This window comes from Nerophis lumbriciformis, linkage group LG02, assembly GCF_033978685.3.
Source record: "Nerophis lumbriciformis linkage group LG02, RoL_Nlum_v2.1, whole genome shotgun sequence".
In the NCBI taxonomy this organism is placed as follows: domain Eukaryota; kingdom Metazoa; phylum Chordata; class Actinopteri; order Syngnathiformes; family Syngnathidae; genus Nerophis; species Nerophis lumbriciformis.
In genome coordinates this window covers 53,402,318-53,427,934 of record NC_084549.2, presented here as the reverse complement: position 1 = coordinate 53,427,934, position 25,617 = coordinate 53,402,318, and the positions used below count along the sequence as shown (strand labels likewise).

Genomic DNA, 25,617 nt, shown 5'->3' with positions numbered 1-25,617 from the left:
ACACTGTTTTTCACAACTTTGTGCAGATACAGTAGTACTGTAGATGTTTTTATCGGTTTGCTCAATTCTGACAGCCGAAAAAAACATTACCAAAGTTAACCATTTAGCTTTAGCAGAGATGCTAACTGTTCCTTTCACAGACAATATATTGTTGTGCTTTCCTCTAGCATTGCTGATGTTGATGTTACATGAAAACACTTGATATGAAGCACACGGCACCTTTTGCAAGAAAAGACTTCTTTGGCAAATCTGAAAATTGGCTGTTACGATGTTTGCTAATATTTTTTCAATTAGTTTACGCTACAGAAGCTCCTGGTGTATTTAGTTAGTTTAACAATTTTGTTTTCCAATGTGAAAGAGCAGTGAATGAATTCATATACTTAAAATTAATTCTGGGCCTCTGATTTTACTTTGTCGTTGTATTTTTTGTCCGTATGGATGTGAAATGGTCTTAAATTATTTTCAAGATGGTCTTAAAAAAAGTGTTAAAAAGTCTTAAATTTGACATGTTGAAACCTGCAGAGACCCTGCATGCAAGAACAGGGAGTAGAACAAAAAAAGAGCGCTGGACAGGAAATAAAGACAAGCTCAAAAGAATACACAGGAAATAATGACCTGATGAGGAAACCAAGAAAAAGGTCATGATAGGGTGATGACATTATTATTATTAAGCATGACATTATTGTCTTCTTTGTTTGTTATCCTTCTAGTAAGCAAACTGTATTAGGGAAGCAAGCTTATTTATAGAACTCAATTAATACGCAAAGCAATTCAAAGTGTTACAAATTCATACAATTAATCAAATAAGGTGAATAAAATGGTAAATAAAAAAAATATTCATGAAAATAATCATGAAATAATTCAATTAGAAGCAAAGATTGCAGGTAAAATAGTTTTAGTAAATTTGTCATATGATATGCACATATAAATACAATTTACTGCCTGGCTTTGGACAAAGTTGAGGCCTGTCTCATCTTCTGGAAGAAAGTTCCAAATTTTCGGAGTATAACCGTAAAATGAAGACTCACCATGGAGACCCCGAGCTTGACAGGGCCCGTGATGGTTCATATGGTTCTAACATGTCAGAGATGTACTTTGAAAATAATTGTACTCCAGAATAACTGTAACTCTGAGAAATAGGAAGCCAGTGCAGTGGCCTAAGCACTGGACTGAAATGGTTGTATTTTCTGGTTCTAGTCAGGACTCGAGCAGCAGCATTCTGGATGTACTGCAGCTGCTTTACAGCTCGTTTAGGGTCCTATTCTCCAATGAGCTTAAAGGGAAATTGCACTTTTTTTTAATGTTGCCTATCATTTACAATCCTTATGTGAGACAAGCACACATATAGTTTTCTTTGTTTATGCATTCTAACTGGTAAACAAAGGTGATCATAGGTCAGCTTACAATGGAGCCATTGGGAGTCACTCTATTCCCCCTATAAAGCGTCATCAACCTCTATCAAGTATGTATGTAATGTAATAACAGGCACATTTATAACAACATTTAATATTTATGTATTTTGCTCATTTTAATCATACGGCGTGGGGCATTAATTTCAAAAACGCATCACGGCGTTCGCTTTTTCCTTCGACAACATCACTGATTATTACTCACTGCGGACTCCATGAGAGCCAACAAACATGATAAAACATCACTTACTGTACAATGTCTGCTGTCATTAGGATGCCGACTGATAGGATGTCGATATATTTCTGTTTAGATGAAGAATCACTCATAATCCTCGCAAAGAAAAAAAGGGACCAAGCAACTTTTCGTATCTTTCTCGCCATTTTTGGGTCTGAATTGGATGCCAAAGTTGACCAACTTGTCGGATTATGTCCTCAGCCTTCCACTATCAAGGTGAGAGGCATTATTTATGATCTACAATAAACTTTCACGATCTCTAAGTTCAGAAAGCAGCTCAACAGCCGATGAGTAAAACATAGCGAAACAAGCTAGTTAGCTCCATCTGATCACGGCGCCACTATACATAGTTTTTTTGCGTTAGCGCTTATAATAACAATATCAATATTACTTGGTTTATATTTTAATCACAAAATATTTGTGGATGTTTTTTTAGAGGGATTTATGGGCGAAATAGAGGACTTCCCATTGGCTCTGCTGTAATCAGACCTTTATTTACATTTATATAAGATTTATAATGCTTTAAAAAAGATACATCCGTCGTCTTGTCTTTCATAATGATTGTGAACGATAGGCAAAAATCCATAAAAAGTCAGCGATGTTGTAGTTTTTAGCGTTTCCATATGGAGTCTACTGACAGACATAAGTTCGAACTATACGCTATTTTGGTATTAGAAATGGCAACAGCAAAAGATGCATGTGCATATACGAGCCAGTCTGCCCCACAAGAGGAAAGAGGAAACCCCCCCCCCCCCCCCCCAATCCCCCAGACCCCACCCCACCCCCCCCTGACCCCTCCACACCCTGGATTGGAAATAATGTAAATAATTCAATGTGATGATCTTGTGTGATGACTGTATTATGATGATAGTATATATCTGATAGTATATATCTGTATCATGAATCAAGTGGACAAGTTGAAAAACTTATTCGGGTGTTACCATTTGGTAACACCCTTTGCACACCCTTTGCACACTTTTGGCATTCTCTCGATGAGCTTCAAGAGGTAGTCATGGTTATTACTTCACAGGTGTGCTTGAAGCGCATCGAGAGAATGCCAAGAGTGTGCAAAGCAGTAATTAGAGCAAAGGGTGGCTATTTTGAAGAAACTAGAATATAAAACATGTTTTCAGTTATTTCACCTTTTTTTGTTAAGTACATAACTCCACATGTGTTCATTCATAATTTTGATGCCTTCAGTGACAATCTACAATGTAAATAGTCATGAAAATAAAGAAAACCCATTGAATAAAAAAGGTGTGTCCAAACCTTTGGCCTGTACCGTACATATATACATGGATGTCATTGTGATTTTTTTTATGTTGATTGGATGTTTTTATTATATCCACAAAGTTCAATGAGCAAGTTGTGTTATGTGTGACCATGTATGTTGAATTGTTGTACTGGTTGATTTTTTTTTTTGTGCACCGTGACTAGGTAAGGTTGTTTGGATTGGGTCATATAAGCGAATGCTGTAGGCTCAATAGTACAATTAAAGCCATAGTTACATCCGTTGAGCACTAGATGGCGACAAAACGGTAGCACTCAGACCACTGGATATTTATTTATAAAATAGATACACCGCTCCGGTCAAACTGTTTCTTGAACTCCTGCCAGCTGGCGGGCCGCATTTGGCCCGCTGGCCGTAGTGTGGACACCCCTGATGTAGTTGAATGCATCCTCAAGGTCAGTTTATTAATTTTCCCTTTCAATATCTTTTCAGTCAATGAAGTTTTAAATATACAAGCTCTGTGTTATTATAATGTCCAACATCCATGCAAGAAGATTGCATTATACAAATTCTGTTTATCACTAGGGGTATAACGGTAAGTGTATTTGTATTGAACCGTTTCTGTACGGGGGTTTCAGTTCGGTTCGGAGGTGTACCGAACGAGTACACATGCTAGCAGCGACCGGGCTAGGACAACATGTAAAAGCCAGAGCTGGAAGACCCTCCTGCCTCGATAAGATCTCCCGTTTGGGAACACTTTGGCTGCGCGATACAATAATGGAGGACGGAGGTTTGGCGACATTGTTCAGCAGCTGCTTCTGACAACACGTCAAACATGTGTTGTACTTTTCCTGCTTCCGGCTCCCAGACCGTAGTCGAAGAGCGCAGGGGAGACACTCCTCCAGGGCCGATGTATTCTCGGGGGCAACACCCTTCACTCTACCCGGGTCTCCACAGCTCCAGACTCCAGGGTAAATGACGAGTCCGGCGATTAGTTGCAAATCGTGGCTTTATTGAGGTCTTGTACACAGCCAATCCAACAAAACACTAGCCACTCCCCGCACTCACGCTACCGCTCCCTCACCTCGCTCGCCCACACACTCACCTCACATGCTGTCACATATTAAAGGGCCACACACACACATCCGCTACTCTCATAACACATGCTAACCCATTTGAAGCGTAACCACCGCATTCAAGCAGCCTCTCCTCGGCGAGTCAGGCAGGGCTAAAGCAATAACAAATGTATTTATAGCAGCAGATATAAGTCCATATTACATTAAAAACTAGATTTTAACCCACTTCTATGGTGGAAGAACAATGAGCCCATATATCCTATTACTGCCAAGTTAGCCAGGCTGGGGGGGAAAGAAAAGTTAATCTGAGGCTGAGTTGACTTGAAACTGTTTAATGTTGCACTTTTTATATGTAGAAGAAAAGTTTTGTCATTTTATTTAATCCAAGCAACAACTTGAGGCAGTTTAATGTTGATTAACGTGGACCCCGACTTAAACAAGTTGAAAAACTTATTGGGGTGTTACCATTTAGTGGTCAATTGTACTGTACTGTGCAATCTACTAATAAAAGTCTCAATCAATCAATCAATCAAAAAAAGCACTTTATATGTAGAAAGGTTTTGTTAAGAAACCATTCTGAGCCTTAACTTATTTCGTTTTTATTTTATACATGTTGACCACATTAACCCTGGCAATGGATCCTGTGTGTAAATAAATGATAAATGGGTTGTACTTGTATAGCACTTTTCTACCTTCTAGGTACTCAAAGCGCTTTGACACTACTTCCACATTTACCCATTCACACACACATTCACACACTGATGGAGGGAGCTGCCATGCAAGGCGCTAACCAGCACCCATCAGGAGCAAGGGTGAAGTGTCTTGCTCAGGACACAACGGACATGACGAGGTTGGTACTAGGTGGGGATTGAACCAGGGACACTCGGGTCGCGCACGGCCATTCTTCCACTGCGCCACGCCGTCCCGTGTGTATATGTATGTTATGCCATTGTTTACAAATTTGGTAAATAAATAACTAAAAAATTTATATTTTGTTGTTTTCTTACTGTAACGAAAATGAACCGAACCGTGACCTCTAAACCGAGGTACGCACAGAACCGAAATTTTTGTGTACCGTTACACCACTATTTATCACATCTACTTTTAGTCTGGTTATGGTAACAAGGTCTACCAGAAAATATCTACCATGTATGGAGATATCTGCTGATGTCACAGTTTGGTAAACGTCACAAGTCGGGGGAAATCTCAAATGGCTTGTTTGAAAGAAGACACAATTGTTTTATAGATATCTTTTTATCGCCTCCATTGTTTAAATTTCACATTTTTGGCACTTAGTCCCTCGCTTCCTTGCTCCCTGTAAGTTTCTTCTAGATCATAAATCATGGCTCACACCTGTACAGAAGAAGTCTGAGTAGGTATTCCCACAAGTTGGTACACTTTGACAGCCATTTAGGACACGGAACTGGTGAGGACGACACAAAAAGATGCTCGGTTCGACCCCGACCCCCAGCCCTTTTCTTCGTTAGGAATATGAGACATTTTTCATCTAAATGGGAACATATAAACGTCCTATTCGTCAGAATCCTAATGACATCAGACCTTATACTGTAAGTGATGTGTTATTATGTTTGTTGGCCCCTTTAAAGTCTACAGTGAGCAGAAATCAGTGATGAAGAAAAATCAAAAAAGCAAACGCCAGGATGCGTTTTTGAAATTAATGCGCCACATATGCTTTAAAATGATCAACATACGTAAATATTAAATGTTTTTATGAATGTGCCTGTTACTACATTACATATATACTATAAGAATTAAACATTTATAGACACTTCCATTGAGGTTTTCCTCAATGGAAGTGTCTCTAAATATTTTCATTCAACTAGGTCATTGTCATCTCAGGGCATTCCATCGATCGCAACTGGACTGTTTTCTGTTCTCAATGGAGATGTTTGGATGTTTTCTAAGGGCTTTATAGGCGGAATTGCGCGGTTCCCATAGGCTCCATTGTAAGCGAACATTTATTTAATATTTAGAATCCAAAAACAAAAAACAACATCCATCGTCATGTCTTTCATAATGATTGTGAACAATAGGCAAAATTCCAAAAAAAGTGCAGTTCCCTTTTACCTTTACTTGCGTTCACTCAATGTTTCTTTCATCCCCCCAAAAACATGTGACATAATTCATTTTTTTGTCTTCTTTCCATTCAGGATGCTGTCCATGCCCATGCAGCCTGGCCAGCAGTACGTCATAAAACCCAAATATTACCATGCACACACCACCCACACACAGACGCACATTCAACCTCCACTTGCAAGGCCAATCCCTCTAACAGGACACCACCCATTACAAGGTAACTATTCTTACTTCCACTTCAGACTTAAATGTGTTTGTTGTGCAAAGGATAACAGGTCAACTGGAAACTGGCAAATATGATAAAATAGAAAAAAATATATTGCTTTTGAATTGTGGTTCAATAAAACTTTTTGAAAAAAGAAACAAAGGAAACTGGCCCATACAAAATGATGTTATCCTTCAAAGGGATTTATGATGATTTTAACACACTTATTTGAGGTATAGAAATGAATTGGATTGTCTTTAGTTTAAATTTTGATCCACAGTCACATTTATAACCTACTTTCTGCAATTGTCTTAAAGATGTTGATTTGTTGGGCTGTTCTCAGATTACCCTTTCCAAAAGTATCATAATGTATCTTTTTAAAAAGTACACTGTTTGAATATATATTTTAGGGCTGTCAAACGATTAAAATAGTTATTACGATTAATTGCATTTTGTTCATAGTTAACTCAAAATTAATCGCGATTAATCGCAGAAAGATATAATTTTTCGTCATTAATAAGTGTACCCTAGACAGATAATTAATACGTTTTTAATACCATGACTGGAAAATTAATTTGATTTAATTAAATATTTTTAAACATTATGCTTTTTGAAACAGCTCTTGAAACATGTTTTTAAAGATAATTAATTAAAAAATACCTGCAGTGCGTGGTGTCCTGCCAGAGTTTGTATTTTGATGGAATACAGCATTTGTATTCCTGCTTTAGGAGCACTTGCATTTAGAGGAGATAAGCTACACTTCAATGTTTAGATAGCAGTTTCACGCTATCATTTTAATAACATAAAATGTGGATTGTTAGGATTACAGATGTCCGATAATATCAGACTGCCGATATTATCGCATGATAAATGCTTTAAAATGTAATATCGGAAATTATCGGAATCGGTTTGAAAAAGTAAAATTTATGACTAAAACAGCGCTGTACGGAGTGGTACACGGACGTAGGGAGAAGTACAGAGCGCCAATAAACCTTAAAGGCACTGCCTTTACGTGCCGGCCCAATCACATAATATCTACGGCTTTTCACACACACAAGTGAATGCAATGCATACTTGGTCAACAGCCATACAGGTCACACTGAGGGTGGCTGTATAAACAACTTTAACACTGTTACAAATATGCGCCACACTGTGAACCCACACCTAATAAGAATGACAAACACATTTCCGGAGAACATCCGCACCGTAACACAACATAAATACAACAGAACAAATACCCAGAACCCCTTGCAGCACTAACTCTTCCGGGACGCTACAATATGCACCCCCCGCTACCCCCTACCCCCGCCCCCCCAACCCCGCCCACCTCAACCTCCACATGCTTTCTCAGGGAGAGCATGTCCCAAATTCCAAGCTGCTGTTTTGAGGCATGTTAAAAAAAAAAAATGCACTTTGTGACTTCAATAATAAATATGGCAGTGCCATGTTGGCATTTTTTCCCATAACTTGAGTTGATTTATTTTGGAAAACCTTGTTACATTGTTTAATGCATCCAGCGGGGCATCACAACAAAATTAGGCATAATAATGTGTCGGACCCAGTGATTCTGATATTATATATGTGTGTCGGGACCCAGTGATTCCACGAATGTATATATCGGTATCGGTTGATATCGAAATCGGTAATAAAGAGTTGGACAATATCGGAATATCGGATATCGGCAAAAAAGCCATTATCGGACATCTCTAGTTAGGATCATGTTTTGACTATCAAAGGTGATATTTTTTTCTACCTGAATAAATGTTTCTGATATTCTGTATTTGACAAGTTGTAAATATCTCTGCATGACAATGTTTTAACCTTCTCTACCTACGTATTAATACAATGTAATATTCCGCCAATTAAACATTCTGTAATTGTGGAATATCAATCAGAACAGGTTATAAAAGAATATACTATATTGTGTAGTGAACTGTAATTACCCAATGTGGGCTGCAGAGGGCAGCGGCAGGCATGCCTGCAGTATTAAACCTAGTCTCAGTTGTAGCGAAGAAGAAGACAAGATTGTTCATAGAGTCTTTTTCCCTTAATTTCAATCTGCCAGAAAATATTTATTTAGGTAGAAATATCACAGAATAATAATGTAGCATGATCATATTGTAAGACAATTTTCCTTGTTTTGTTTGTTAGACCGGATGTGAAGCGTAGCGCTATTATTCTGAAGCCGCCAACCGGACGTGTGTGATTGGTGTGAGAAAACACTTTACATGTTTTGACGAAAATCTCAGATACAAGTGACTTTAGACTTTCTCTCTAAGGTCTTTGTTTCTGCTGAGCTTGTAATCCAAAGCAGTTCGAGTAAAAATCTACATTTTGTGTTATTAATGCACATAACTGTAATCCAAACAAGGACGTGAAGCTCCTTGTCACTACAAGCCATAATGTTCGCCAGCAGCATTTGCTCTTATGATGTTGTCTCACGGCAATTGAAGGTAAGATTGTCTTGTCCTGTTCGGAGAAGGACTTGCCATGGCTTTGGATCTGAGATTTCTATAAGGTCCCCCTTTTCTTTGTGCAGTCCTGCTAGATATTTTTGAGGTTGTGATTCAACTAACTGGACGCCAATACTCACAATACACGCCAAGCTACGGAACACGCCGAGGGTCAAAAACGTTAATCGCGCCTTTAAAAAATGATCGCCGTTAAAGGAACTTATAGTTAACGCGTTATTATCGTGTTAACTTTGACAGCCCCAATATATTTGAAAACAAACATCTCCGCTATTTTTTTTAAAAACATTGGAAAATCAATCAATCAAAGTTTATTTATATAGACCTTAATCACAAGTGTCTCAAAAGGCCGCACAAGCCTCAACGACATCCTCGGCCCAGATCACACATCAGGGCAAGAAAAAACCCAATTGGAACAATGAGAAACCTTGGAGGGGACCGCAAATCTGTTACTTTTTGTCACATGTTGGTGTTACTGTGCGCATTCCAAGATCATATGAAAATAATATTTTATCCTTAATTATTTTGTGGGCCCTCAAGCTAAGTAGTAATTTTGCACAGGCGCCGTCTTTTACTTTAGCGGCTAATCCAACTTTGTACTAGCGCATGTTGACAAAACAGTCCCATGTAAAATGTTGTGGACAAATAAACACAAATTATTTTTTTTATAGATATCAGAGCAGAAGTAGAAGGAACTAGAGTATAGGGGATGCTGGTAGACAGCATGTGTTAGGATGCCCACGTAAATACTGTATGTCCGTCAATCTGTGAGCTCCTCCCCCCTGGCCAATAGCATATACCTAATGTCCAAATAAGTACGTCTACGTCGCTGTAACGTCACAATGTAGACGGACAGCAAAACCCCGCGCCCGGAAGCATCTAAAGCTGCGTGAAAACAATTTTTTGATTTCCCAGTGTTTCAAAGTACAGCATCACCACTAAACTCTTGGTACCACCAATAGTACTTCATCAATAACTGCATTAATTAGAGATTTATGAATTTGCATGTATGAAAATAAGAATAACAGCGAACATACTTAATATTCATCAGTTCCCCATCACACTAGCCACGTGTACTTGGACAACATTTATTTAATCTGATCATCATGCGGATTAGAATGTTGCTGTGCACCTGGACCCGTAAAAAACTGATTATGACGTGCATTTTCATGTATCACACCTTAAATCGGAAAGCCTTACTTTGACATGCGCAGAACTTAACATAAACGAAAAGGTGTGTTATTGTTTGTGCTATGGCGTCATCTTTTGGACAAGTTCGCTGAAAAAGCAGTAGACTTCCACTGTAAACAAAAATGGGTTTGTGCATTTCTACATGTCTGACATTATCACGGTATTTATAATTTTTTTTCCTTCTGTTCACTACTTTTGTTTTACCTTTCTTTTTTAAATGGAGCTGTTCTGTGCTTTTTATGTTGTGATTATGTACGAGTTGCGGCGTGTCTTCATATTACGACATTCTGTGTATGTGTTTGAGGTTAGCAGTTAGCACTTGCAGTAGCTTTAAGGTTGTGAACAAAACAGCTCGTTAAGACGACAACTGGATCCCTTCTTTTATTGTTACATCGACACATGACACTCCAGACCATACTATGGATTGTATTAGTCTCGTTTTAAGGCAACAATGAGGGGAGATGGCAGCAAGACAATCGCTTCATTCCAACACTATTAAATTTAGTCCCCACTCCACCACCAAAATATAGCTGACATCAAAGACATGTGCAGTAAGGATAATTCTAACCCGAATTTCGGAAGATGTGTTTTACTTGGACTACAATCTGAATGACTATTGGCATAAACCACCCGTTTTGATCAGAATTTAATTTTGATCTGAACATGTGTGATCAAGTCAGAATATCCCGAATGGCGTGTTTACATGAATCATTTTTATTCCGGTTAGGCTTTTAATCCGATTAATTGTGTCCATGTGCACAGAGCTACTGATATTTGACTCATATGACTAATCTAACTTGCTTGTGTTGAACCTCATTGCAAAGCATAGTTACTTTTTCTGCAAATGCTATTTCTGACTCTGAATCTGAATGAATAGGAATTTAATGGTAGGGTAATGACTACTATTTTTTTCTTTAACAGACTTGGTGAAAGTAGCAGATGTGATTACTATTCAAAATCAGAAAGCCTTTTCTTGCATGCACCAGTTTTGTGCCACAGCTGCTAAAGCGATTCTCCAGCTCCTCACTCCTACGGCTTACTGACGCTGCTCTAACACCTTTTGACAAAGTCGTTTGGGCTTTAGCAGGGAGGATTTGTACTTGCTCCTGAACAAATGCTTAAATCAACAGTAAAAATAACATGTTGAACCAATATTTTCTGTTTTAGCGCCATAGTAGGAATTACAAGCAATGTCGGAATTGCGCAAATTCACACAAATTCAACCAATCCCTGCAAATTTTGCAACGCCTTACAACTTTGTCCAATGCACGCAAATTCCCCACATATTTTGGCTAAATCATAGTAATTTTTGCCAATGGAATTTGTCTCTGAGCGGCGCTCAAATGCGCATGTTAACGGTTTACTCAAAACTTTTGTTTGTTTCTTGTGTAGGCAAAGCAGGAACAACAATGTGTAACCATATATTAACTCTTTATTGATCAAACAGCACAATTGTCGTCCGCCTGCGTAGTTCCGACCTACTTCCTGTTCCTGTCCAAGCCTCCTGAGTAATGTAGTGTATGAACATTTAGCAACACATTGGCATCCTGACTTCCTAGTTTATTCTTTTTTTTATATATATCCAGGGTAAGACAGTTAAGAATAGGGATGATGTTTGATAAGAAATTATGGAGTTCGAGCCCATTATCGAATCCTCTTATCGAACCGATTCCTTATCGATTCTCTTATCAAATCCAGATAGGTTGTTGTATATGGAAAAAAACACACAATATTTGGTTTAACAAAAGCTCACTTTTATTATATAAGAAAAAAATAAAATTAAATAAATAAATATTGACTGTTGTTACCCCCTAAAAAAATAAAATTAAATAAATAAATATTGACTGTATACTAAGTGGGATTTTTCAGAAAAACAAATATACAGGTAAAAGCCAGTAAATTAGAATATTTTGAAAAACTTGATTTATTTCAGTAATTGCATTCAAAAGGTGTAACTTGTACATTATATTTATTCATTGCAGACAGACTGATGCATTCAAATGTTTATTTCATTTAATTTTGATGATTTGAAGTGGCAACAAATGAAAATCCAAAATTCCGTGTGTCACAAAATTAGAATATTACTTAAGGCTAATACAAAAAAGGGATTTTTAGAAATGTTGGCCAACTGAAAAGTATGAAAATGAAAAATATGAGCATGTACAATACTCAATACTTGGTTGGAGCTCCTTTTGCCTCAATTACTGCGTTAATGCGGCGTGGCATGGAGTCGATGAGTTTCTGGCACTGCTCAGGTGTTATGAGAGCCCAGGTTGCTCTGATAGTGGCCTTCAACTCTTCTGCGTTTTTGGGTCTGGCATTCTGCATCTTCCTTTTCACAATACCCCACAGATTTTCTATGGGGCTAAGGTCAGGGGAGTTGGCGGGCCAATTTAGAACAGAAATACCATGGTCCGTAAACCAGGCACGGGTAGATTTTGCGCTGTGTGCAGGCGCCAAGTCCTGTTGGAACTTGAAATCTCCATCTCCATAGAGCAGGTCAGCAGCAGGAAGCATGAAGTGCTCTAAAACTTGCTGGTAGACGGCTGCGTTGACCCTGGAACTCAGGAAACAGAGTGGACCGACACCAGCAGATGACATGGCACCCCAAACCATCACTGATGGTGGAAACTTTACACTAGACTTCAGGCAACGTGGATCCTGTGCCTCTCCTGTCTTCCTCCAGACTCTGGGACCTCGATTTCCAAAGGAAATGCAAAATTTGCTTTTGTCAGAAAACATGACTTTGGACCACTCAGCAGCAGTCCATGCTCATATTTTTCATTTTCATACTTTTCAGTTGGCCAACATTTCTAAAAATCCCTTTTTTGTATTAGCCTTAAGTAATATTCTAATTTTGTGACACACGGAATTTTGGATTTTCATTTGTTGCCACTTCAAATCATCAAAATGAAATGAAATAAACATTTGAATGCATCAGTCTGTGTGCAATGAATAAATATAATGTACAAGTTACACCTTTTGAATGCAATTACTGAAATAAATCAAGTTTTTCAAAATATTCTAATTTACTGGCTTTTACCTGTATACAGTAACACAAAAACAACCTGTCTCTGTGATCACTATAGGTGTATAAATAAAAATATAGTGTTGAATAAAACCAGTCCCTTGGGCACAAAACTGAAAATAATACAGCTCTCCAAAAAGTGCACTTCTGCTGCTATTGGAACATACTAACTACACACACTATGACACTAAGAACGCCACAGTCATCAATCAACAATTCTTCTTCCAAAAAATTTGCATGTCTGCTTTTTCCGGATCAAGTCTGACCCGCTCTTCGCTAATCATGTCGCCAACGGTGGAAAAAACACGTTCACTTGACGTGGAACTAGCTTGGACACACAGATAGGTTTGACGACATCCTCCTCCAATCTGTATTCAAACCTTCTGGGGTCCATCAGTGTGGCATCCTCCAGGAATGACTGCACGTCCTTGTCCTGGAGGGAAAATGAGGGACAGACACAGCATAGAATTAGGGGGGAAATTAGCTGAATGTGAAGACTAGGGTGTCTGTTATTTTTTTTTTGTTTTGTTTTTTTTTTGTTTTTTTTTTTGTTTGTGTCCTGTCCAGCTTCTCAGGCAAATCATATAGTTGATGTAGATGCCCATGTCGGCTGTTCAGATTTACTTTACAAAAGAGAAGTGTAGGATACTTCTCTTGTTGCCTTATTTGTATTTGACTTTATTAAATGTATTTATATTATCATTTAGTGCAGCCGGGCCGGAGCAGGAGGGGATAGAAAGAGAAAAAAAAAGAAGACAGAGGGGGAAATTGTGGGGACAAGAGGGGGATTAGACAGAGAGACAAAAACAACAACAGCAAACAACAACAACAACAACAATAGAGCAACATCAGCAAATATGACATGTACAAATATGATGGTAAAAGTAATAGCAAATAAGCAGTTAGCGAAAAATAAAAAATAATACAGAAATGACAATGAGCATTATTACACTACAAATGGATCAATACAAATACCAATAGAAATAGCGCTATTGATAATGAACAATACCAATAATTTACCTTTATTATCAACAATACAGTTGTTTAAATGCAACAATACATATACGTAATGATAACTTGAGATACGAAAGAATGCAGAAAAATGGAGGGGGAGAAAGAGAAGCAACCTACATTAACCTTGTAGATTGTTATAGTCACAATAGGTTAAGCTTTGTCAGTGTGCCATGTGTTACACCCAGTTTACCCTAGGGCAACAACGTTAATATATGTTTGATGAAACGTGATTATGTGCATGAGTGTAAGTATGCATATGTACTTGTATATGTACAGAATGTGTATATGTGTTTGTACAATGAATGTATATGTACAGAATGTGTATATGTGTTTGTACAGTGAATGTATATGTACAGTATGTGTATGTGTATGTTTGTATATTGAATGTGCGTGTGGATGTACGAACATTAGGTAGGTAAATATGTACTGTATTTGTGTATGTATGTGGGAGCGTAGGTACCTATGTACGTATGTGAGCATATGTGAATTTGCATGTACAATACATTCGACTCCCAGAGTGCGTGGGAGCCAGAGCACGGCCCCATCACCCCCGAGAGCCCAACCCACAAACAGGAGGCGTGGTGCCCAGGGAACCAGGGACCACCCCCCCACGCAGCCAAGCCGGTCAGCGACAGGAACCCCAGAGCCCGACCCACCGTACCGCCCACAAGGGCCAGCAGCAGGCCGCAGACAGACGCACCCGGCAGAGGACAGGGCACGAGAAAAGCAGGGGACAGCCAGACCCCAAGCCAGCGAGAGACCACACCCCACACGGGCAGAAAGGCGAGACGCCCCGCCCGAGGGACCCAGAGACTCCCCGCAACCGGACGGGAAGACCGCCCCCGCCCCACCGGCAACCGGGCCCCCACGAGCCCACCCCCCACCCCCGGAGAGCGCGGCGAGGCCAGCCCCCGGCCACCCCACCCAAACCGGCCGCCGCAGGACCGCACAGGGCCACGGGAACCACCCACCCCACCCGCAGGGACCCCAACGATGGAGATGGAACAACCAGCAACCGCCCCGCCGAGCCCCCCCCTGAGGGAGGGGAAAAATTAAAAAATAATATTAATAAAATATATTAAAAAATAAATAAATTAATTAATTAATTAATTAAAAAAAAAAGAATTAAAAGAAGATCACAGACATGCTGACAAACAAGGTCACTACCCCAGCAACTGGCCGACTCGCAGCACCTCGGAATACCTTGCAGCACCAAGATACCACAATAGACGCAGGGACTAGGCCCAACAGGCCCCAACCAAGACGGGCACCCGGAAGGGATGGACAGCGGGACCCAGGAGCTCCAGACACGCAGTTCGGATGCAGTAGCCTGAGGCGTCGACCCCCGTCTGACAGGCAGGCCCAGAGCGTACCCCCAGAAATATACATACATACATACATATATACATACACATACACACATACATGTATACATACCCACACATACACATATATACATATACATACACATATGTACACATACACATATATAAACATACATACATACACACACATATACATACATATACACAGTTCGTCAGCCCCGACAGCCATCACGCGCGCGCGCTGCCACCAGTCACAACATCAGCCACACCCCTGCACCAGACCCAGCAGCCACGGGCGCCCACACCACAAACAAACGGCAGCAGAAACAGCAGCCGCAATAACCCCAGACAGCCAGCACCAGCCAATCAAATCAAAGCGATCAAAAAAAAACTGCGACCAGCAACCACATGCCACCAGGACCACGGAGACCAGCCGGCGCCAGCCCGCCAGTCAGCCCGAACGCCAACACGCAAACAAGAGACACCAAAAACCCCCCCAACCAAAAGGCCCCCCACCCCAACCCAAACCCGCACAAACACACCACTGCCCAAACAACCGAGACACAGCATCCAGACCAGACACGGGGGCTGCGCCGCCACCACACCAAGTCACCAACAGAGACCCCACAGCGCAAGGTCGGGCCACACGGGCACGGACCCCACCCAACAGGAAGTGAGACCCGCGCGACGCCACACACAAATAAATAATAAGATTTAAAAAAAAAAAATAAAAAAAAAAAAAAATAAAAATAAAATAAAATTAAAAAAATAAAATAAAATAAAAATAAGTAAATAATAAAAATAAAAATGATAAATACATTAAAAATAAAAAAATATATATAACAATAATAAATGAATAAAAGCCTGGCAGGCCACCAGACCGCAGTCCCCGCCGGCCGACGAGGCAATGAGGGGTGTGCCGAACCCCAAACCCCCCATGCATGTGTACAAGGCCCCCAGAGTGTCTACTGTGTAGTTAAAATTAGGAGGTCAGCCGTTACAGCCGACCTCCAGTCCCTATTGATGTGTGTACTGTAGCGTGAGTGAGATATGTATGCTTGTGGGAACTAATAATGCGATTAAAATTGGGGGACATCAAGGTCATGGTGGGTCCCAACCAAACCAAGCCCCCCAAATCCTAAGTGTCTAATATGCAGCTAAGATTGAGGGATGGACGAGCAGGGGACAAGACAGGAGGACTGGAGCCCCATTGGAGGCATCCTCAACCCCCCGCCATGCCTCCCCGCAGGACAATCCCCAAAGTCCTATATATGTGTGACTGTGTGCGCTATAAGTAGGAGGAGTAGAGGGCCCGGACATCCCCCCAGTCCACGCGGCCGACAACCAGGAACTACGGCCAGGAGGCCGCCACCCCCCGCCACAGCCCGTGACCCACACCAGACCACTTTAACGTGACGCCACGCGAGCCCTCCCCCCGCCAAACAAAGCCAGCCCCCGCCCGCCCCAACCCAACCCTGCAGAGCCCATACCGGCAACCAAACTTAGAAAAACCGCACAGCCCCCACGCCCAATGCAAACACCGCATCCCGGCCATCCACACAGCAACGTGCCCATACGAGTCCCGGCCAGGGGAAGGAGCCCCCCAACGGGGGAAGAAGCCAATGCATCCCGTCCGCCCGCCAGCCCCCAAGCCAGCCGGCAAGCCAACGCCAGCCAGCCCCACAACCCCACAAGCGCACAGACACCAGCCACAGTCCCCCAACCACTCCAACCCAACACAGCGATGCCAACCGCTGGTATCACCGCAGCAACCAACACCACCACCGCCCGTCCGCAGCGTAAACACCCGCGGCCGCCGAAACCAAAACAAAAAAGCGACCGACCCCGTAAACCACAACAACGCACACCCCCGGCTACCACCGAGGCCACCAACCCACCTACCCCAACTCATCCACAGCCAGGCCAATTGAGCCACCGGAAATCCACACCCATGCACACACCTACACATTCATATACACATACATACACACATACATATATGCATATACATATACATACACATACACACATATACACACGCATGCATATACATATAAACATACACATCCACACATATATACACATTAATACACCCACACACATATACATAAGCCCACATATACACAAACACATACATACACAACACACACACAAAAAAAAAAAAAAAATAGAAAGAAAAGAAAAAAAGAAAAAGAAAAGAAAAAAAGAAAAAGAAAAGAAAAATAAACCCTTTAAATAAAGTAAAATAAATAAAAATAAACAAGAGGCCTGGTCGCCAACAGTGCCCAACGCCACCAAACCCCGCAGCCCCTCCCGCACGTCCAGGCCCCCCCCGCCCACCACCCACCAGGCATCCCATCCGGCAAAAAGCCATAAGGGCCCAGCCCTGCGCCCACAGCCGGCATGCCACGGCACCTCAGCAGACCCGGCGCCGCGATCAGCAATGCACACCGGGGCAGCGACACATACATATGTACCTACATACATACACACAGATTTCACCATACATATATACAAACGTACACACACCCACATACACGCGTACCCATATATAATTTAACAGAATAAGTTAAATATATTAAATAGATAAAAAAAAAAAAAATAATAATAATAATGATAATATATATATATATATATATATATATATATATATATATATATATACATACACACATACATATACATATATATACACACATACATACACATACATACATACATACATATATACATACATACATATACATATATACACATACACATACATACATATATATATATATATATATATACATACACATAAAATAAATTAAAATAAAAAAATAAAATTAATAAAAAAATAAGGGCAGAGTAAAACACAGGAGGGGGACTCCCGCAGGGCAGTCGGGCAGCACCGCCGGGGCCCCAACAAGGGAGGCAAGCAGTCCCCCCAACCCGGCACCAGGCAGGCCCGCACAGCCGCAGCGCAGGGCGACCCCGGGCAGACCCCGCCCCGCGCCCCAGGGGAAGGAGAAAGCCCACGGACACCCGGAGCCAGAGGGGCACGAGCCGACCCCCGCCCGACAGCGGCAAGACCCCAGCCCCACGGGCGCAACCCCCCGCCCAACCACCCACGGGAGGGACAGCCCCCCCAACCAACCCAAGGCGGCCGCCCACAGCCCCACCCGCACCCCAACACCCGCCCAGGCACCTCCACCCACCCCCAGCCACCAGACCACCCACGGATCGGCCCGCCAGGCCGGAACCAGGAAACACACCCCAGGCCCACCCGACACCGCGGCACACGGCCCCCCCGGCACCCAGGACCCCCCACCCACGGAGCAAGACCCCCGGGACAGAGCCCCAGCCCCGGCCCCCAAGGGAGTCAGGTCAGAAAATTAATTAGCGGTGCCCAAAGAGATCGGAATTCTGTCAGTTGTTGGTTTGATTCAGCAGACATTCTTTCCATAACTACATAATCTAATAAAATGTTTTTGTAAAGGTTTATACATAAATTATTTTTTGATTTCCAATTTATGAGAATAGTTTTCTTGGCGATGCCTAACGCATTTATAAGGAGGTATGTTTTGTTTATATCAAGATCAGTTGCGGAGAGATCACCCAACAGGCAGAGTGCGGGGGAGATGGGAATAGGAATCTCTAACGCTAATGACAGGTTCTCGCACACTCCAAGCCAAAAGTTACTCACGGGAGCACAGGACCACATTATCTGAGCAGTGTACACAGATGTTAGAGTCAGCTAAACCCATTTTATACATTCTTAGACCGGTGTAATGTATTCTGTAAAGTATTTTGAGCTGAATCAGTCGTACATTTGGATTCTTAATCAAACGAGTAGTATTGAGGCATATTTGTTTCCAGAATTCTGGGTCACAGCTTGTTGATACGTCTGAGTGCCATTTAGAAGTTGGAATACTTATTGTGTTATCTATTTTTGATAAGAGAGCATATAATTTGGATAAAGCTTTGGGGGCAGATGTTTTGAAGAATTTAACGGTCGTAGGATTACTTTCCCATGTTGTTTTGATGAATCTTGCGCTGATTACAGATTTGATTTGTATATATTCTAGAAATTTATTAGGATTGATTGCATATTGTGTTATTAAACTTTTAAAAGAGATAAAACTGTTTGCATTGATGATATCCCCAAGGCATCCGACTCCCTTATCATACCATGTTGGAAAGTTCAATGGCTTCTTGTTTAAAAGAAAATCAGGATTATTCCAAATAGGCGTAAATTGGCATGGAGTGAGCGGGGACCCAGTTATTTTCAAAAACTCCCACCAAGCTGTTAAGGTAGTGCGTATATTAATACTTTTAAAGCAGTTGTGTTTTCGGAGAATTTGGCTAATAAAGGGCAAGTTAGAAATTGGGATCTCCTGGCTAAGTGATTGTTCAATCTCTAACCATAAACTATCTAATAAAGTGGGATTGATCCATTTTAATATATATTGTAGTTTATTTGCAAGGAAATAATTTGGAAAAGTTTGGGAGTTCTAGACCCCCATGTTCTTTGGGTTTTTGTAAAGTTTTAAGGCTGATTCGTGCTGGTTTACTCTTCCAAAGAAACTGATTGATGTGTGAGTCTAGTGACTTAAACCAGATTTGAGAAGGTTTGGTTGGAATCATTGAAAATAGATAATTAACCCTAGGCAAGACCATCATTTTCACGGTAGAAACCCTTCCCATAAGTGAGATTGGCAGTGTTTTCCAACGCGCCAGATCATCCTCAATCGATTTTAAGATTGGGGAGTAATTCAAGCGATTCAGATCTGACAATGTGGAGGAAATATTGATTCCCAGGTATTTAATGTTCCCTTTATGCAGTGGAATCGATGAGGTGCTCTGAAAGTCAAAATTAATTGGTAACACAGTAGATTTGGACCAGTTGATGGAGTAATCTGAAATAGAACTGAATTTATTGATAAGTGAGATTGTATCTTGAAGAGAAGAATGTGGATTTTGTAAGAAAAGTAATACATCATCAGCATAAAGGCTTATTTTATGATGAACGGTTGCGGTATGGATGCCTTTAATATTTGCATGCTGTCGAATAGCGGTTGCAAGAGGTTCAATAAATATAGCAAACAGTGACGGAGAAAGTGGACACCCTTGCCTTGTGCCCCTCATAAGATTAAACCTTGGAGATATTTGGCTGTTCGTTCTAACCGAAGCTGTAGGAAAACTATATAGGACCTTAATCCATTCTATAAATGAGTCTCCAAATCCAAATTTCTGTAGAGTAGCTAGAAGAAAATTCCAGTTCACTCTATCAAATGCTTTTTCAGCATCTAATGAAACAACAGCTGTTTTTAGATTATGAATAACAGAATAGTCTATCACATTGAGTAGACGGCGAACATTGTTGGACGATTGTCTTTCTTTGATGAAACCTGTTTGATCAGGATGTACTATATATGGAGTGACTTTTTCTAATCTTTGAGCTAATACTTTGCAGATAATTTTAAGATCAGCATTAATCAGGGAGATTGGCCGGTAACTGGATGGAAGTGTTGGGTCTTTATCAGGTTTTAGCAAGAGACTGATCGTGGCAGAGTTCATATTTGGAGGAAGGAATGAGTTTTCTTTAATCTCTAAAGCCATTTTCATAAATATCGGAGCAAGCAGTGACCAGAATGTTTTGTAGAACTCCACAGGGAACCCATCAGGCCCTGGTGCTTTATTGTTTGGCATCTGTTGAAGAGCATCGTGTAGTTCGCCTACAGAAATAGCAAGATCTAAATTTGATACCTGCCTTGTATTCAATTTAGGTAAGTCTATACCATTGAGAAATGTTTCAATGTCTGAAAGAGATGGGTCAATCTGGGGTGTATACAAGTTTCTGTAAAAGTCTCTAAAGATGGAGTTAATTTCCTCAGGAACGTGTGTAATGTTCCCAGCTGAATCCTTGATGGATGGTATAGAGTTTTTTTCTTTGTTTAATTTTAGTTGGTTAGCCAAATATTTGCTTGGTTTATTGTCATGTTCAAATTTTTCTAAGCGTAACCTCTGGAGCAGGAATTGACTTTTCTTATCAATTATTTCTCTTAAATCTAATTTGAGTTTTCTCAGTTTGTTCAGAGTGTGATCATGTTGTGAATTCGCATAAGCTAATTCTAATATTTTTATTTCATTTTCAAGTTCCTGCTCTAGTAAACGTTCCTTTTTTTTCTTGTATGATGAATAAGAAATAATTTTTCCTCGCATAACTACTTTTGCCGTCTCCCAGAGAACGCACGCCGTGATTTCTGGTTGATCATTAAAATCTAAAAAATCTGTCCATTCTTTCTCAAAATAGTTTAGGAAGTCTGGGTCCTTTAGTAATGATGTATTAAGTCTCCATTGTTTGATAGGTGCAGTGATAGTTTTGTTGGTGAGGGAAAGTGAGACAGGTGCATGGTCACTGATGATGATAGGATGGATGTGAATGTTTGAGATGTCAGATAAAATTGAGCTACTAGTTAAAAAGTAATCAATGCGAGAGAATGAGTGGTGAACTGGAGAAAAATAAGTGTATTCCCTAAGAGTGCGGTGATAAGAACGCCAGGCATCGCAAAGACCATAATCCTTCATATATTGCTTAAGTATTACCACTGACTGAGACTCACGGTGACTCCCAGTCACTCTGGACCGATCTATATTTGGATTAAATACTAAGTTGAGGTCCCCTCCTAGAATCAAGCAGTGGTTTGAGTGAGGAGAAAGTGAAGAGAAGAAAGTGTGAAAAAAGGAGGGGTCATCAACATTTGGACCATAAATGTTGGCGATACATAAGTTTCTCCCGTCAACAGAAATATTAAGAATGATGTATCTTCCCTCTATGTCAGTAATGGAGTTATGGACTGTAAAGTTGACCTTTCTACTTATGAGAATGGCTACGCCTCTCTGTTTGGAGTTGTAACTAGCAAGGTATGTGTGTGGGTATTGCGATGAATGCAGTTTTGAGGTATCGGACTTGGAGAGGTGAGTCTCTTGTAATAAAGCAATGTCTGCTTGCATGCTCTTCAAATGATTAAGAATTTTTATATTTTTTTCCTTTGACCCGACACCACGCACATTCCAAGTGACAAACTGTATAGTGGACATACTAAACTAGACTGTAACTAAGTGTGTGGATGTATGTGTGTACTTTATGTGTAAATAATGCATGTCTGTATCTAAATGTAAACCTATCATGCATATATGTAGGTGTGCAGAGTGTGTATAGTTGTGCATGTATTAGCTGTGAGTGTAAATGCTGATGACAACAAGGGGACACACAACAGGTGGAGAAATAGAAAGAGAAAAACAAAACAAAAAGCATAACATAAAAAGAAAAGAAGAAAGTGGTGGATTAAACAGGTAGTGAAATAAGTGACATAAAAAGGAAAACAAGAAAGTAAAATAGTAAACATGTTGGTTTACCGAAAGAAAGAGAGAGAGAGAGCGTATGGTGTTTACGTGAGCGCTATGTGACGCACAGGTGTATTGTGAGCAAGAGGGGGGAAAAAAAGAGAGGGATTGAAGCATAATGGAATAACAAAACAACAACAACAAAAAATACAACATTTACCGTGTTTCAGACGCTAATAATACAGCCACGGCGTGGCTTCTGGATCACGGTAAAGTTGGCCGTTGATGAAAAGTTTATCCACCGCGATGACTGCACGGCATCCTTCGGTGATAAACTTCTTGCGAAGCGGGAACAGATGGCGGCGCCTGTCGAGAATTTCCTTTGGAAACTGGTCGTTGATGCTGAAGTTGGATCCTTTCAGCTCTCGGCCCTGGTTCCTCACCCGCTCCTTCTGCTTGAAGTGTTCGAATTTGGCCACGATGGGTCTCGGCCTCCTGTTCTCCGGCTTTATGGCTCCAAGCCGGTGGACGCAATGGAAGGTGATGTTCCTGATGGTGTCCGCTGGAAGCTTGAGCTGGTGTTCCATGAAGGACTTGATGGTTTCCTCTGGATCTTCCTCGGTCTTTTCCGGTATTCCCGCGAAGACCAGATTGTCCCTCATGCTTCTCGCCTGGAGGTCCAACATCGTCTCCTTCATGCTCCTGTTTTCTCGAGTGAGTTGCGTCACTCCGTCGGTGAGGGATTTTACGGACTCACGAAGAGCGGCGTTCTCCTTGGCGAGAGAAATGACCTGCTGTTGTCCGAATTCCAAACTCTCTCGGATGGCTTGGAATTCCTTGTGGAGCACCTCGACAAGTGCGAGGCGGCCATCCAAACAAGTCAGCCTTTTGTCGATGGAATCCAGGATGTCGGTGAAGTTTGTGCCCGGTGGTGACACATGGCCAGGTGAGTCCTCCGGGCGGCTTCTTTTAGACGTTGGCGTCTTAGATGGTTTCCCCATGACGAGACGATCGTAGCACTCTTCGATGTAGCCTTCAAGTGCCTCCAGATTTTGATATTTAAGTTTTATTTGCTTTATTTTCTGAATGAATCTGAATTGTTTGGCAGCTGCGTGTGCCACTTGATTCTATTTTTTTTTCCCGCGTCACGTACGCTCTCTCTCGCGAGACTACAGCATTACTGACGCATCATCCCTACAGCATCTCATCCCTACAGCATCTCATCCCTACAGCATCTACAGGGTGTCTGTTATTAAGTCTATAGCATTAATATGTGGAGTTAAATTATGGAATAGATTAAGTAATGAAGTTAAACAATGTACTGATATGATCCACTTTAAGAGGTTGTTCAAATTAATAGTGCTTACAAAGTACAAAAAATAATTATGAGAAATACTTTCAGCCTTATTGAAAATAAGATATTCTTCATCTCAGTATATAAATAATGACTGAATTAATTAATTACATATTACAAAACTGTTGTATATACTAATTCACAGATGTTATTTTATTATAAAAAGGTCAGTAAATGATGTATATATATTTGTAAACGCTCTGAAGTGGGAAAGGGGTAGGATTAAATAAGCTTTACTTCTTCCTACTCCTTTTCGGACATGATGTAAAGTGAAATGATATGAAACTGTGATGTGTTATGCTGTAAGTGTGTTCATGCACGAAATAAACTAAAGAAAGAAAGAAAGCACTAGTTTATTAGACAGACCTGCAAACTCTGGAGTGGTGTAAACTACAAGATACCGTTAACGTTATCAGACACATACAAAAAGCCTAACGTTACCGTTAGCCACTGACTATGCTTAGGTAACGTTAGTCTAGCTAACATTACTGCAGTCCTGGTTGACATAAGAGGTAACCATATTTTAGCCTAAAGGCTACAAGTGAGCAAATATGGAAATTAACCGGCAACAGTTAACGTTAGTTACTCACCGGCTCTGTCGCTGCTTCTCCACGTGTCGAAGACACGACACGGTTCTCGAACGTTCAGGTTATGTGCAGCCTGAAAATGTTTCAACATGCTTGTTGTACTTCCCCCCCTTACATGAGAGCAGATTTTTTTTTTGTAAAATGAAGCCATGCCTTGAGGCGTTTTTTTCCAGTCCATTATTTTTGCTGCTTGTGTGACATCACAGGAAATGACGTAGCGTCATTAGACTGAGCTACGTCATTTCCTGTGATGTAGCTCAGTCTATTGACTGATCTACGTCATTTCCTGTGATGTCCCACAGGGCATTTCCTGTGGAACGGGATTCGTTCCCAGAGATTCGAATAAAGAACCAACTCTTTTTCTTTACTATAGTGGCCTCGATAACGGGAACCGGTTCTCAAAAAGGGATTCGAGTCCATGGAATCGGTTCTTTTCTTATCGAACAACCGGGAGAACCGGTTTCGAACATCATCCTTAGTTAAGAACATATTTTTTGTTTGCAATGCTGATCTAGCAAAGAGGCAGAATTTACTGTACATACCAGAGATGTTAAAGTCAAATGATAATTTCTCACTGTCCCTTATAAACCAACAAAAATGTTCGCTTTAGATCGCTCTCAACAGTTCATAAATTCCCTCAATCTGTTGGAACATAAATTAATTTTTAAGATGGACAAACACTTGTCAAGTACAAAACGTACACAAAGAATGTCTGCAACTTGTGGATGACAAAGCAGATAGCAGGCAATAAAGAAGTATTTGGTTGTGTTTCTTTCTGTAACTATTATTATTACTGGAATTAGTTGTAACAAATTCAAACAGTACAATATTTTGACGTCACACATTACATTTGTCACACACTCCAAAGCCAACCACACGAAACATCCTGCCTGATTGCAAATAATAATAATATAATAAAGACACACATATACAATAATGAATATAAGATATATTAATTACACTTATTTTTATTCCTGCGGTCAATTTACAGTCGTGTCTACATCTTTTTAAACCGGTTGTTGTCTTTCTGGCATTTTTACCATTTTAAATTATTTTCCTAGG

At 40.8% G+C, this 25,617-nt stretch overlaps 1 protein-coding gene across 4 annotated transcripts in view; it reads left to right on the top strand.

Moving 5' to 3' along the window:
* The window catches only part of ltbp1 (latent transforming growth factor beta binding protein 1), a 345,179-nt gene that overhangs the window by 113,344 nt on the left and 206,218 nt on the right, over positions 1-25,617 (top strand). For all 4 annotated transcript variants that reach the window (XM_061964602.2, XM_061964595.2, XM_061964590.2 and 1 more), the window contains exon 4: positions 6,123-6,265. In XM_061964602.2, the coding sequence (XP_061820586.2) occupies positions 6,123-6,265 (143 nt within the window). The remainder of the gene's footprint in view (positions 1-6,122; positions 6,266-25,617) is intronic.